Source organism: Simochromis diagramma, unplaced genomic scaffold (genome assembly GCF_900408965.1).
Source record: "Simochromis diagramma unplaced genomic scaffold, fSimDia1.1 OVJJ01000321.1, whole genome shotgun sequence".
Classification (NCBI taxonomy): Eukaryota; Metazoa; Chordata; class Actinopteri; order Cichliformes; family Cichlidae; genus Simochromis; species Simochromis diagramma.
The window spans coordinates 4,002,106-4,018,480 of record NW_024386772.1 but is presented as its reverse complement, the minus strand read 5'-3'; the positions used below and the strand labels follow the sequence as shown (position 1 = coordinate 4,018,480).

Sequence of the window (16,375 nt, the reverse complement as noted above, 5' to 3'; positions counted from 1 at the left end):
TAAATCACACAGCAATAGTACATTCATGTAGTTGTAAAAAGCATGACAATATATTAAGTAATCCAAAGTATTCAGAATACGTTACTCACACTGAGTAACGTAACAGAATGCGTTACAAACTTCATTTTGGGGCATGTATTCTGTAGTGGAATACATTTTAAAAGTAACCTTCCCAACACTGCGTAAGTGGCTTTCAGTCACAGCAGAGGCCATCACCACTGGAGCAGCGAGGCTTGTAAAAATGTTGGGGGCGGGTGCGTGGAGTCAAGTCTGGGCATTCTGCGTTAAATCAGGACTGGGCATCCAAAAATGAAAGATGGCAGCCTCCTTTGGTTTTAGCTTTATTTTTGGGAAATGACAGGAAGCAGAGGCACATATGCAGTCTATGATTAAACTACCAGGAAAAGATGAGTAATACATTTTCTGTGGACCTTTCAAGTTAACGTGATGATTCACATTTATAAATTGCTAGATTGTGTTCTTCTCTTTCTGAATCAGGTCTTGATTTGCTCCACAGCCCTCATCCAACGTATTGCAGCTCACTAGGCTATGATTTTAGCATTTTATACACCAGCATAGTTAGAAGCACCCCCACCTCTGGCACCGGTTTGTGGTGCAAAATACAGGCAGTCCCGTACAGAAGAAGAGTGAATAATCTCAGGTTTAAGGTTTCTTCAGGAGGAAAGGAGCAGGAATTTTAAAGCTCTTGAAAACTGCGATTAGCATTTTTTTCCACATTTTCTTACCTTGATAATCAAAATAAAAAGAAATAATCTTTAGACTAATGAAAGATGAAAACTTGTCTTATTTTATGGTACCTTTGAGAGGTAATGTAATTTTGCTATACAGCAAGGTGAAACCAAAACATTCACACTAGTTGCTGTGCTATGTTTTGTATAATGTGAAAAGTGTAAACTTGTGAAATTCAGCTTTAAGCAAAGACGATGGGGTGTTAATTTTGCAGGCTGTCTAGATGTTAGCATTACATAAGACGTGCTGTAGGAGGCAAAGTGTGTGTCACTCTTCATGGACAGGGATGAGGAGGTCTAGAGACAAAGCCCGCCCTCCCACCTCCTTGCCTTCCATCTCACTGGCGAAGGTTCCCTGTTCCTGTGGCAGAGTTCATTACAGGTTACAAACACTGCTGCTTTGTCCACATGACTTGGAAATTTCACTCTCCCTCTCTGCTCATCTTCATTGCCAGAGACTGGGTGATTTAAAGTGTGTCCTCTGGATTAGCTGTCTTTTCCATCACAGGGCTGTACTCCAGTTTGTAGCATCCAGGGAGGAGAGGTGCAGCGTAACTGAAACAATGCAGCATCTAGCCAGAGAAGCAGTGTGTCTCTCTTTAAAAATGAAGCCCGGTGTCGGTTTTACACGAGTTGGATCACATTTCTCCACGCAGTCTGCTGTCATCAGCGATGATAGCGCTTGTTTACTCACCCCGCTAATTTTATGTCTTCGCGAATGCGCATAAGCCTTATACGTAACTTGAAGTCGTGTATGTGTGTGAGCATCAGGGCATTTAGATTAGGCAGTAGACATGAAATTATAATGAAGATTTTTTTTTTTTTTTTTTTTTTTTTCTCCTGCCTCTTGTGTATCATCACATATTCAGTGCTGCATTACTAATAGTGAAGCGGTAGAGCAATCTTAACATAATTAAAATTTCAATTTGGACCCGTAGTTAAGGTTTCTCTGTGTAAACCCCTGGAGTGGCATTCTTTAGGAACAAGATTGCAGTTTGTTCTGTTCACTGCAAGACAAAATTAAATATTTTTCCCTTAAAAGCAATGCAAGCTCCTAAACCTTGATCCAGGATTTCACAGGTTAGTGGGTTAAAGACAGGAGATAAATCAGAGGCAGTAGAACAGAAAGAGGCAGCTGTTTTGTTAGTTCCCTCAAAAGACTTAAAGCTCTTTGTTGCTTTTGTTGGTCAGAAAACATACCCTGCATTAGTGCAGTCCCAGGGTGATTTCTTCAGACTCAGCAAGATGGATGGGTTAAGGTGTGTGTGTGTGTGTGGGGGGGGGGTTTGCCCCCCCCCCTCTTCTATCACAGTTTTTTTTTTTTTTTTTTTTTTTTTTTTTTTTTTTTTTTTTTTTTCCTCCCTCAGTGTCTGGTTAATAATTTGTGCTTGGAGGAGGGATGAAACACCCTTCATTCCTCCTTGTTTCTCCCTTAGTGTGGAATCGCACAAAACACCACAGCACCTGCAGAGCACAGCTAACTCAGGAGCACCGCTGCCCGTTTCAAATTCTGCCTTTTCAAGCACCTACCACTTGTCTCATATTGCAATAGTCTGTCTTGGCTGATTTCTGTTTAAAGTGCAGGACTCTGCAGATAAAACTCAGATGATACTGACTGCAGTTCATTTTACTTCAGTATTTCAGGTGCTATATTTGTGAATTATTCAGACTCTCTCTTAGTAACAGCAACAGGTTTCCTCTTTTCGTGTTGCTGTGTTTAACTGGAGATGCATATTGTATATGATATCCCCCACCCCGCCAGACGATGCTGGCGGCTTCAGTTTGTTTTAAACCGTGAAATCCAAAATAACAAACACCTCAGCTGGTGGTGCTTGAAGTTAAATCTCCGCTGGTGTATCATCGTCCTCTGTTTGCTTTTGCTTGCCGTCTGTGCACACACATGTACAAAGAAAGTCAATATGTGGTTTCACACTCTTTCAGCATTGTTAACACAGTAAACATCAACTACATATAGCAAATATGAAGTTCTATAAATATGGATTATGGTTTCATAGCATTAGTATAAAAATATCGAAACCTGTAAACAGTATTGATTTATTTGGCCTAGATGGGTTTTTTTTTGTTTGTTTGGATAGGTTCTTATTTAAAGGGAATAAATTAAAATCGATCGTGACATGCCCATACTCATATGTATGTTATTGATGACTGGAATCATTTCTTCTTGTTACTTTGGAGTGGTCTGTGTGGCCTATCAAAAAGACAGAAGTCTTTCTTCTGTGATTTTTTTTTTTTTTTTTTTTTTCTTTTTTTTTTTCTCCCCTGACCTCACAGCCCATGTTCGTTGGTGGTGCTAGTTTCAGTCATTAGGCAAATGTACTGTTTATAATCTTGGGGAAACCTGCAGTTGGCTGAGACTGAGGCTGCGTCCACACTGATGCGTTTTCTCTCAGTTTTGGCCTTCCGTCCACACTGAGACGGCGTTTTGGAAATGCTCTCGAAAACGCGTACATTTCAAAACGCAGCTGTCTGGTCGCAGTGTGGAAACTCGAAAACGCAGACTTTCTAAAACGATGACACATTTTAGTCATGTGATGCAGTCATGTGACCAATTAAAGATGGCGTAGTGCATTATACAGCAGTTGTTTTGATTGCTCTAAAAAAGATTAATATCAGTTTGTACATGCTCCAGATAGCTTTTCTTCAAATTCTTTAATTCTCACTCGCTTTTGCGCATGCGCAGCACTGGAACGTAAGCGTTTTGGGCCATTTCAACGTGGACGCACAACTCTGTGAAAACGACTGAAAACACTAGTGTGGACGTGGAGCGTTTTCAGACGTAAACGCCGTTTTCAAATCTACCCGGGCTAGTGTGGGCGTAGCCTGAGGAAGTCACTTGGGTGATTGACGAAACATTTCTCCCACTGAAAACTCTACACCCAGATGAACAGATGAGCATGGATCGAGACACAAATACACACAACTTTCTTTCACTTAAAGTGGTGCAAAAACAGTTGTACTAATGATCAAGAAATCTGTCTGCTCTTCATGTGCCTGGACAACCGTTCAGAACCCCGTCAGTCTCAGTGGATGTGCTGCAGGGGACCCAGTAAGTGCTGTGTTGAGTTTGAGGTAGATTGGATTTGGCGGTTCTCATATTTTGGCTAAAAGTTGTTCTGTTCTTAGTGTTTCCCCCAGAGTGACTGTAGCCACTCCGTGTGTAGTTGGGGAAAGACACATACACACACACTGAGATGATTGTTTGCTTTATTTTATTTTACTTTCTTTCTTTTTTTCTACTGAGGAGAGCCATTGGCATTAACACAGTCCCCAAGCCAAGTTAATTTTGCCAAACCGTCACCTTGACCCTAATGTACTTCGAGCTTTAACCCTGAGAACCAAGAATTAACCTGCAAACAGGCCTTTGAAGGAGTGTTAAAAAGAAGAGCTGGCTTAAAAAGAGGGCCCAACACTCAAACTGACTCTTACAAAAATAACTGGCCATGGTTTTTTATTTGTTTTTGTTTACTTTGGCCTTCATATTCCTCTGACAAAAGACTTGAATCACTCACTCATTTTGTTTGGATGAGCAGTTCTCCAGAATGCTGCAACCCACAATCTGCCCAATCTGCACAGCCACGTTTTGAGTAGGCACAATCACACACAGATTCAGCAAGTGTGTTACATCTTTTTTTTTTTTTTTTTTTTTTTTTTTTTTTTTCTTTTAACAGCAGCTTTAGGATTGTCTCCATGTGACACTTTTAGGTAAACACTGTTAAATAGTAGCTACAAAAAATAAACTAGTTTCAACTCTCCCTGTGTTAATGTTTTAAAAAAGAAAATAAGCTAAATCGTTTAACTTTAAATCCACTTGTTTCAGTAAAGTAAGAACTGTTTCACTTTGATCGTGTGACGTTCATGATATCATTATAATATTTGACATCCCACACTTTAAAGATTTTGCCATAGTTTACACATAACATAAAGTGGATATCCGGTGCTGGTGAAAGAGGATCAGCTCTCCTTTACGTTGTGCATACGCAGATGTGGTTTGCTTTTAGGGTGAGGATCGGAGATGCATATACACGATTATCAAAAGGAAGCCAAGACAGAATGGTAGATTGAACAGTGGTCTTCCTATTAGCAGAAGAGAAACATTATTTTTCATCTGGGCACTAATCAGATTTTGATCTTCAGTTTGTTAATTGGATTTTGCATTTGGGAATAAAGCGCAATTTTAGCCGCTTGAATATTTGTAACATTTCAATCAATTCAAGATCCATTCACTTAAATTTGGACTTTTTTTTTCATTTCCACTTGCACAATAAGTATAACAAAACAGCATATTTATATATTTATATTTGGCAGTTTTGACAGTTAGGCAGTGGAATGCTTACAAAAACAAACGACGATTTGTTTTTATTTTTATTTTCCAGCTGATGACAGGTGGAAGGACTGACTGGTGCAGTTCACCTGTCACACTGTAACACAGGTGTCCTAGGGCAAGCTCAGAGAGTGCAGAAACCTTCAATGGAACAGAAAGGCCACAGGTCACTTGAGCGCAATTTTCACAATAAATATACCCTCAGGAGCTTTCTGATGTGTTAGTTTTTCTGACACCTCTTGCTTAAAACCAAAAAACAAGGATTGACTGGCCTGTAACAGCCATGTGCTGATAGCAGCATTGATCCATTTGAAGTTGTCTCCTCATCATTGTGTAGAACGAGTTGGGTTGTTCACACACTTACAGGAAGTTAGAGCTGGGACCGTTGTAAGATAGGTTAGGTTCACAGCACTGATGTTGTGTTGTAGCAGTAATAATTGTGGTTAGTACAATTTGCAAAGCTACATCTCTAAGTCAGAATCCAGTCTAGATCCAGTGATACAGTAGCGCTGTGGAGTGCTGGTTGTTGTCACATAGCCAGCTTGTGGAGGACTGGGTTAGGAGAGGGCCAAGAGACTTTGTTTCTGGAGGACCCGGGCTAAATAACTTTTAAACGACCTGAACCGCAGTGCAAAATTGCAGGTTTGAATTAGTGGCTGTGGGAGAGGAAACTCACCAGTGATTTGCATTCGTAGCTCACAGATTATGTCTGCCATGATTTGCTTTCCTCAGAAATTACCTGAGCGTCTGCTTGTAATGCTGTTAAATCTGCATTTAAGGTTATGAGTGCTGCTGCAAGAAATTAATCAACGATTCTCAGATGCAGCAAACAGATTCTGTCTGCCATGGATTTCATTCTTATTAAATTATCTAAACTTTGTCAGTTTTCTAAAAGAGACCCCTCTCCACCCAAGGATAACAGATAAAAGCCTTACTGTTGTTAAAGTAACACAGACTTCAAGAAAACTATATATGCAAATCTATATATTATGCAAATAATAATTTGGTTACAATCAAGTTATATTATGATAAATGTAATCAGTGAATAAAATTATTTTTCTGTACTGCTGCTGAGTGACGTAACTGCAGACAGGCTGTATGAGTCATGGTTGGATGTTGCAGACACGTCTGGGCTTTCCCAAGAGGAGGGAGAAAGGGAAGTAGGAGTTTGTAGAAGCTATAAAGCTAAACTGTGGACTCGCTTTTTGGATTTTTCATGAAACAATAAGGGTTTAAACCTGTTTATAAAGTATTGTTACATCTTTTTTTTTTTTTTTATAAATGGTTCTAACAGGTTCTAGGCCACTAAAGTAGAAGCCTAGCAATGCATAAAGTGTACATATCATCAAGGGGTGAACTGCCGTTAACCGGTGGACTGGTAACTGTATTCAACTAACAGGGCTACTCAGTTGAAGCGTGTTACCAGAGGATGCAGGGTAGTCACTTGGACATGTCTCCCTGTCACAAATTTAAATAAGTTTCTCGCAGTTCGTACTAGGAAATAGACTTGGACTTCCTATACAGGCGTAACTGGGATCTGTCACTGTGCTAATGTTCAGTTCCTGAACCATCAAAATATGGTCTGGTTCTTTTAAGTGACCAGAGTTTGTGCCCACTCTGCGTGTGTGTTGTTGTTTTTAGTAGTTTTTTCTTTCTGGGTTTTTGTTGGATTTTGTGTGTGTGTGTGTGTGTGTGTGGAATGTGTGAAATACAGTGGTGTCAATCAAGTCATATACTAAAGAGATGGAGCAGTGTTGGAGTGGAGACCAGTTAAAGATGGTTAAATGTTATAATAACCGCAGTTTCTTGCTTTCTCTGGTTACTCAGCAGTTAAACAGTGCAGCAGGACCTATGCAGCCCAATCAGGTCCCCCCCAACCAGAACTTCATCAACAGAGCCCCAGGTCCTATTCCAGTTTCCCACGGCAATGTCCAGCAGCAGGTAAATAAATGAACCCGCTTTGTGCTGGCTCGTCTGCCCGTTTTCCCTCATCAGATTCCTCCTGCACTGCCTGATGTTGACACCTGAACTGCCTGGGATTTCTGCATGCGTTGCTGCTAACTCTTTCCTCCACTGTTTTTTCTTTTTTTTTTTTCTTTTTTTTTTCTCACACTTCCACCACTCTTCTCCACTCCCCCTCCCTCCTTCTTCTGATCTGACCAGTCTGTGGTGGTGGGCATGCCCCCTGTTAGTCAGGTCTCTATGATGGAGGAGCAACAGAGACAGAACAACATGGTGAGACCCAAAGTAGCTCTCAACTTAACCAACATGTATTTTCGTTGTTTACAAGGGCTTATAATTATAATATTAGAATTCAGTTGTAGGTCTTACTGAGCTGCATCGATTATAATACAATATATAGTATAATAAGCTCCTTGCGTCTTCATTCAAAGCTACCTTACAATTGCATCTCTTGTCCTGAAAATCAAGAAACATTCGTTTGTTTGACGGTGTCAGGAATCTTGTATTCAACCTTTCTTACACGTGCTGCAACATTATCCAACATACACTACATGGACAAACGTCCTTGGCCACCTACACAACACATTGTAATCTTGTCTGGGACTTTGTGGCTGAATTACTATAGCTCCTAAATGCTTTCCCTTTCCAGTGAAAACTCTCAAATTCAAAGATTAAGAGGTGTGACCAAATAATTTTGCTCATACAGTGCATGAGAATTCAAAAATGCAATGAGGCTGCCTCACTTAAACCACATGGAGTATATCCAGCAGAGTGAATCTCTGCAGAGGACTTTTTCCTACATTGTGACGACTGTGGAATTTTCCCCAACCTTTCATGATTTCTCTTACATTTATGTGTGAAAATGTTGATAGCTATTTCTCTCAACCAATTGCTCAGCATCAGCTTAGTGTGTAGCTAATTTACATGAACTGTATTTAAAAAAAAAAAAAAAAAAAATAAAAAAAATAAATGGAGGTTGACGTCACCTGTTGGTTTTAGACTCAAATCTGAGGCCTAATTTTTAGCTTTGTCAGTTTTTCTGAGCCAGGAGTGATTCATGCTATTCATGCTAAGCAAGGCTGGTTTTAGTGCTGTTTCGTTGTATCTTAACATGCAAGCCTGTGGGGATTGACTCACCTTTGGAGCCAGCCTCATGTGGCCAATAGAGGAACTGCACATTCCATAATTGCTTCATTTTTCAGCTGCTTGCTAATTTCCTGTCACAGCATGTGTGCTGATGTTTTAAGTTCCTGTTGAGTACGTCTGAGGCCGCATGCCCTTGATGCTAAATAATACATTAAACTGATGACATGCATGCATATGTTTGTGTAATTTAATGAAATTGATCTTTTATTGTCATCTGAAGGTTTTTAGACTGTAGTCGCCAATATCAGACTCCAATAACTCCTTTTATTTGTAGTTGGCTGGGGATCGTATTTAAGGTACCCCAAGTGTGTAAACTGAGATTATGGGTCATCCACCCAGTTATTTGGAGAGCCAGAACTTATTCTAAAAATGGAAAAATAAGATATATAAGTGCAGGTCAAGTTTAACTTTTTTTTTTTTTTTTCTTCACTTGAACCAAGTGAGTGCTCAGTGAGCCTGCACAAACACTGCTTTTTTTGTATGTGACAATGTTGAATTCTAATTTGTCACACCACTGCAGCTGCTATTAACTGTAGCATTGCTTTAAAAAATAGCAGTGTTTGTGATTACTCTAATTAATATTTAGGCTTAACTCTTAAACTGTGTGGCGTTCCTTCAGATGACAATGAGAGCTGCCGGACCAACCAATCAACAGCCGCCCGTCAGTGGCGCTCCACCTAATCAAGTTCCGACTAGCGGACAAGCCCCGCCCCAGGGTCCCATCCTTCGCCTCACAAATCCAGGAGCCAATCCACAGCTTCGCAGTCTCCTTCTCAGCCAACAGCAGCCAGTAAGAGTGCACCAGTCAGCTGTTCGAATGAATTACCTTGTAGTAAATGCTTGATTCTGAAACTGTTGTGTGTCTCTGTCCTTGCAGCAGGGTGGGGTGTCTCACATGCCAAGCATGATGTCTCACCAAGGTTTGGGACAACAGATGGTCCACCAGGCCCCAGGAGGTGGGGCTCAAATGCAGAGCCAGTGGAGGCAACCCATGACAGGTCAGCAAGCATCCCACAGAGAGATGGAAAGAGTTCACTAATATTTGACTCAAGTAGGCATTTAGAATACGGGTCAGGAAATGTGCTCATTGAAAGATATTAAGCTTGACATCTAAAGAAAATAATAACTCCTAAAGGTCACATTTCTAGAAACTGACAACAAGTTAGCAATTCTTGTTTTATTCCATTAAAGATATTTCTGCAGACTTTTATTTTCAAAGCAAAATTTAAAGCCACCAAAGCAGCCATCTGTATCTAACAAAAGTTCATGGACTTGTTAAAGTTGAAGATTTCATTCAAGTGTGTGTGTGTGTGTTTATGTACTGGGCAAATTTTGATTCGTGACATTTTATTTTTGTGCACATTGATTGAAATGTTCTGGTGCATTAATCTATTGATTTCAAACTTTAAATGTTTTCATTGCTTAAAAAAACAAGAGCAGTCAGCCTCTGCTGAGCCTGAAAATTCCCTCAATGCCACGCATGAGCTGAGCCCATGGAACCAGAAGGATTTCTGGGTCCACGTTAGTTCATATGATATAGGTTTTTATGATAGAAGTTCAAACAGGATGAACGTGTGCTTCATTTTTCTTATTGCAATTTGATGTGTTTTTGTGAAAATAAGACTAGAGATGTCCAATTATATCACGTCTGGCAATAGAATACTTCACAAGATACCCGGACCAACATCTGGATAGACTCCAGAAAGTTAATTACATAATCTTCTTGGCAGAGGTAAAACGATGTTAAATTTTGGTAGGAAGTGGCGTGACTCAGAAAAGGTTGAGGAGGGCAGAAAGTCTGAGCCGCAACATGGAGAATCTGGCCATTTTTAAAAATAAAAGACCCAGTAGAGGTTAAATGTTCTGCTTCTGAAATGTTCCTTTTATGATGTGAAGCTGTGAGATGACCAGGCTTTTTGGATCATGCTTTATAGGGATATGTCCATTGTCTTCCATGCAGTGTAATGTTTATCCCACAGCTGGTAGGGCTGTGCGATATGACCAAAATCTCATATCCCGATATAAGACATTTATATAGAGTCGAGTGTTACATAAGTTGAAACGGCCGCAATTTTCTTTGTAATAAATACTCACAAAGCCTAGCACCTGACGGCTCTTTTTTAGCTTCTCGTCCGTAATCATTCTGCATGGTATTTCACGTGATTCAGTTTATTTTGAAAAATCAGGACAGAATCTTCAGCTTTATTGTGAAAGGTCTATGTGGAAAATAAACAAGTGGACGGCAGAGCCACGCGATGATTTTACCGTCATTGTTGCTAACGACAACGCTTGAAAACAGTGGCTTGTCCGTCCGTAGTGTGGTTATATTAAGTATAAGAGAAAGAGAGAACTTAAAGGAATTCTACAGTAACCATCAAAACTATGGAAAAATATTGCCGTAAACGGTTTATTTTGTGACACCACGAAACAAACGATAGCGTAAAATGAAACGATAGACATTTTCATATCATCATCCGATATATATATCGTTTTATCGAACAGCCCTAACTGCTGCCCTAAATGAACAATATTGGTAATTACAATATCATTTATGTTTCTACAATGGTCAATCCATTATTATTTTTTTTTTTTTTCAATTGCCCAAACAGAATTATTGTTTGTATTCATGAATTTACAATTTTACTGACCTACAAAAAAGCAGAAAATTTCTATTTTTTTATTTTTATTTTTTTTTTTAATTATTAGTTTTCTATCTCAGAGAAGTGTAGTGTGCCGGCTCGTGAATTCAGTTCATTATTTGCCTAATAAATAACAATATAAATGACTTTTTTTTTTTTTTTTTTTTTTTTTTGACAGAAGTTTTTATGTTTTTATGAATTTGTAATTTACTGTAGAGGTTTAGTGCTTTATTATTGACTCGAAATTACACAAAACACTATCGTAATCTAGTGTTTGGGGTAACAAATTACTTTCTATAGGGAGTAAATAAATTAAATGTGTTGAGTTTGAAAAAGTGCAGAGTAGACGTGGCTTTTCTTTTTTTAAGAGTACTGAAATCCAACACTTGTTACACCCTCTGAGAGTATGGATTGATTTTAGTCACTGGTTTGCTTTGTGGTTTGATATGCACGTACTGCAAGTAATCAGAAAAACAAACAAAGCTACGCTTGCAACAGAAAACACAGCCGCTGTGCAGTCGTCCCAGTCTGAACACTGTCAGTGCCATCAGGCAGTGCACGTGGATGGGGTGTCAAAGATTTCCCTGATGATAGAAATGGCTCCATATACATAATTTTTGTCTGCGATTGCCTGTGGTTTGTTGTTCATGTTTTACTTTGAGGGGAAAAAAATAAAACTGCAGCACTTGGCTTCGAAATCCTGCATGTCTGAGCCAATACATTTTATTGCAGCGCATAAACATTTTAGCTCACTGTACACAGTGGTTAAGTACCTTGATGTTTACTTATCTCAAACAAAGTGTCTCTAAAGTAGGTCTCTGTAAAAAGGAGAACAAATGCAGTGCCACGGCATATTAGTTCTCACTATCCTGCTTTAAACTCTTAACTTTTTCTCTCCGCTTCGGTTTTTAAAGCGTTTCAAGAAACTCTTATCCTTTCTTCCCATCCCAGGTCAGATGATGATGTCTGGAGCTCAGAGAGGAGCCGTCCCGCAGCCCGGGATGCCACAGGTCTCGAGCATGATGGAGGATGAAGTCCTCATGGATCTTATCTGATGGAACTGGGCTTTCGATTTGAATCTGGGCAGCCATTTTTCAGTTTCGACGCATATGTCTGCTCTGTCGCTTTAATCCTACAAATGTTCAACGTAATTAGGAAACAAGTCATAAGCAGTTTCTTTTTTTTTCTTTTTTTTTTTTTTCTTTTTTTTACAGGACTGAGTCTCTGAAGTTAATTAGGGGCAGACAATGTGAGCATTAGTTTTTCATGTAAATGTTCAAACCATCAGCACGCTAATCCCCCATACTACACACAGGATAGAACAAGCTATCATGCTTCTAGAAATTATACTTAGTTTTATCATTGAAATGGAAACCTGTGTTATTTCTTTCTTTTTTTTTAATTAAGATTTTTTTTTAATTATTGATCATGTTGTTTTATGGAGATGAAATAAAGGTAAACATCATGTAAGACCAAGTTGTTTGTGATTACAAAGAGGTTTTGTTGTTGATGAGTCCGCACTCCTACCGCCACCCCCGTGTGAACGCCGCTTGGACTCCTAAGGTGGGAGAGAGTGAGACTGAAATAGACACAGTAATAGATAGTTCGGTGTCTTTTTCTGCCAAATAGTGTCACAGTGTTAATTTTAACTACTCCAATATGTTGTGGAACCATAGAGAGTCTCCTCGTGCCAAGTAGTCCTACCAGATGGCATCAGTTGGCCATGTTTCCCTTGGCATAACGTACAAACAGGCTGGCCGCATGCGCACATGGCACGGACTCCACATATATGCCCACAGTCTGCTTTCGCATCAGTTCTATTGCATATGAGTTAAGTCCTGTACATCGACAAACACGGGCCTGTTGTGCACCTCGTGGTGGCATGGGCGCTGAGAGAAAAGGGAGAATGACGCACCTGAACTTTTCAGTCTCTCACATATGTTTAATGACATATGTCAGTTTATGCAGTCCCCCCCCCCACCCCCCCAAAGAACGTGGACACTGTGTGTACACACTAACCAACAGGAAATGATGTCAGTCCCTGTCACCTGGGAGACTGAGACGGTTGCTAAGATACCGTGACAGTGGGTTCTTGTTTCTGAGCTTTTTCCTCAGCCCCGCTTTCACATGGACTCACACAGATAGACACTAGTCCCTCAGTGGCTGGTGTTCATCCCTCCCATCCCTTAATCACTGGCCGGCCCTCGGAGCCCGGCTTAGCTTCACTTCATCTTCCTCTCTCCCTCTCTATCTCAGTCTATCTGCCTCCATCTCAATATTGATCTATTAGTGCCTTTCTAGGCTCATAGGTTTTTCAGTATCCAAGTTATTAACTGCCAAATTCATTCATATGGAATAAAAATGGTTAAATGTATAGACAAACATAATAAATTTACCAAATCACTACTTGGGGAGCTGATAGCCAAGCGGTTAGTACACAAACTGCATGGACACAAATGCCATCAGCGGTGACTCCCCAGTTTGCTTCCTTGTGTTTCTTACTCGCGCATTTCCTGTCTGTGTCAGCTGGCGTTTTCCAAAAATTAATTTTACTAGTCATGCAAAACAATTGCATAAAAGGGACATTTCTTTTTCTCCAAAGAGATTACAACCGTCTATAATTAAAGTCTTCAACAAAATGTGAGGAAACTGCTGCTGTGACTTCATATCCAAAACATGATTTCTGTACTACGCTAAAGTTGATATAACTGAACATGAACTCTTTGTAGCACAAGACAGTGCAGTGAGAAAAAAAATCTTTATTTGTTTAAACTTAATTTAACCAGGAAAAACATTTCTATTTTCAATAACAGCCCAGTTGAACACTAAGCATCTGCAGGTAATGGAAGTAAGACTAAAGGGGTGAAAGAAAGAAAACAAATTAATGAACCCACATGGTAAAATTCTCTCCCCTGGTGGTGAAAATATTGTATTACAAATTCATTGCGCTCATTACGAAAAGTACCTTTAAAATCAGCTGGAAATCTGCCCATGGTGTAACCCATCTTTCAACCTCTGACAGCTGGAATAGGCTCAAGCCCCCCGTAATTAATCAGCAGTAGAATATATATGGGTGTTATCATGTGACCCTTTACCTTTCATTGAGAATAATAAGTAATAGTGTGGCTGTCAACCCTTTTACAGCTTCTTCTAAGATGGAACATTGCAGAAAAAGTTTGGTTTGGTGTTTTCTGTGGTCATGAATAATAAATTAATAAATTCTGTTTCCCTTCCATGCTTGCACTGTGCAAAAAATGACGTGTGGTTCATTCAAATAAACATGATGCAATAAGGTTTTTTGACAGCCTTGCTGCATATATTAGCATATAAAAGAGTTATAATTAGATATTCTGAAAACCTTAACCTTGTATTTTAATACATTAAGGAAATTAACTTTAACACCAATTGGGAAAGCAATAATCACAAAGAAGCATTCGGTAATTAAAGCATTAAATCAATGATGACTGTCTTATACAGAAAATATCACGAGGGTTTTGGTGAGTTATTAGTTTAAGTCATGTTCCTCTTGCTTATGATGCAATGGACTAATTTTCTGGCGATCACATGATGTCAAATTATTGCACATTTCTTTGCTTAAACACTAGTGTTGTGTGGTTTTAGTTTGCACCCCTCAGAAGAAGAATATTTGATGTTTCTCTTCTGGTTGTAGATGAAACTATACACCACCAGTGTGTCCTTTACTTAGCCCTGACAGACAATTTTTCAATGGCCAATTAAACATTAAAATATAATTCATTTAGTTGCAGAGCTAGACAGTTTGGTAAATAAAAAGAACTTCATGAGCACTGCAGAACTAAAACTAGAAAATGTGCAAATTAGTTCCTGGAGTGCAAATGAAGACATTTAATTGCACAAGAGCTTAAAATCTTATAATCACGGCATAATTAGGAAAGCTGCATTTCATAATTATGGACGTGGTAACCCATGTACATCTACATTATTTCCTCGAGCTCCTCCTAGTAGTTTCCAGATTCACCAAGGAGACTGTGTGATCTCAACCTCCATTAAACTCACCTAACTATCTCTTGTGAACCAAACTCTGTGAAACTCAAATTCCTTCCCTTTGGGCAGTGCAAGTATGAAGGATGAAAGGAGATGAGTCGACTTCTGATCTCCTTCAAAATAAAACGGCAAACATTCAGGACTTCAGTTCAGGCGCATTTAGTTTAACGAGATGGGGAAAGCGGTCGTCACAATGGTAAGAGTGGCCTGAAAAAGAGAACAAAAAGTATGGCTGACGTGTATAGCTTGATGTAGCTTAAGTAAAATCAGCACAGAGCCTGTTTGGTGCTTCGGTGAGTTATCTATGGGCTCCATAAATACCTTAAAGAATGCCACTATATCACAGTGCTGCACTGCAGCTTCAGATGAGATAAAGCTCAGAGCATGCCACTTCTGAACTCGTCATTTTATTGCAAGTTTATAAAGAGATCAAGTGCTATTACAAATGCACATCCTATAAGGCAGCAACCAGCTCCCAACTCCACTGAGACATTCCAAAGTTTTTGAGGAGAAGTAAATATTTAAAAGTGTAGTAAGTAACATTTTTCATGCATTTTTATTCGAATGTTAACTTGAAAAAGAAGACTTCCCTTGACTCTCACTTCTAAAAGCACCCAGACTTGTTTCTGTCGGTGCAAATTTGACTATTCAAGCTGACATAATTTAGGAAAACAGGTGTGGTATATATACCCTGGTCAGGTCGCCAGCCTGTTACAGGCCAAGCTCTGCGATGGGGGGTGTTTAATAAGCTCCCTGCAGCTGTTGATAGTTTGATCATTGCCAAGTTAACTTTGTTACCACGTACAGTCAGGTATACACTGTATACCACAGCCACAGCAGTCACAGCACCTCATACATGATCCTCCTCCTCCTCGAGATTAGATATAAGCAGGTCTGAAATCAGCACCCACCGACCAATCAGATCTTTGCAAAATGCCATCGCCATTCCTTCAGACTTCAGGGTCAAAAGTTGCACACGTCTGTTTTTCTGGTGAGCGTCAGTAGTAAATATAGATTCTTGGACACAACTTTGTTCCTTGATGGTTTTTTTTCCTGTTTTCTACAAATAATTTTATAACACTTTTATTGTTCTACATTGACGCTTAGATCATAGAGCACATGATGTAAGCCGAGGCTTGAATAGAATTTTTAACCTGCCAGGTGGGCGAGCAGACAACATGGACACCCAAGTTTGTGAATGTGAAAACTCTTAAAAAGAAGCAACCTAGGAGTTTCTAATGGATACCATAGGTGTATCTACTAAAAATCTTGATTGAGTTTGAATCTCATTGACTTTGGCCTCAAGGTCATAGGTAAGAGATCAAGTTTTCTTGCATTGTAAATGCAATAACTTGAAAACAAGGTGATGTAGAATTTTGAAATTCATACCATATCTACTAGGAAGCTGAGGGGTACAATTAGCCAAATCAAATTCAAATTCAAATTCAAATTTTATTTGTCACGTACACAGTCATACACAGTACGATATGTAGTGAAATGCTTGGACAACTGCT

At 39.4% G+C, this 16,375-nt stretch overlaps 1 protein-coding gene across 4 annotated transcripts in view; it reads left to right on the top strand.

Annotated features, from left to right (window-relative positions):
• The window catches only part of med25 (mediator complex subunit 25), a 33,332-nt gene extending 21,018 nt beyond the window's left edge, over positions 1–12,314 (top strand). The window contains exons 15-19 of one of the 4 annotated variants that reach the window (XM_040043554.1): positions 6,919–7,032; positions 7,255–7,326; positions 8,819–8,989; positions 9,077–9,197; positions 11,790–12,314. In XM_040043554.1, the coding sequence (XP_039899488.1) occupies positions 6,919–7,032; positions 7,255–7,326; positions 8,819–8,989; positions 9,077–9,197; positions 11,790–11,893 (582 nt within the window). In that variant the 3' untranslated portion in view covers positions 11,894–12,314. The remainder of the gene's footprint in view (positions 1–6,918; positions 7,033–7,254; positions 7,327–8,818; positions 8,990–9,076; positions 9,198–11,789) is intronic. The other 3 variants (XM_040043574.1, XM_040043564.1, XM_040043580.1) reach the window with 3 other exon arrangements.
• Positions 12,315–16,375: the final 4,061 nt, after the last annotated feature.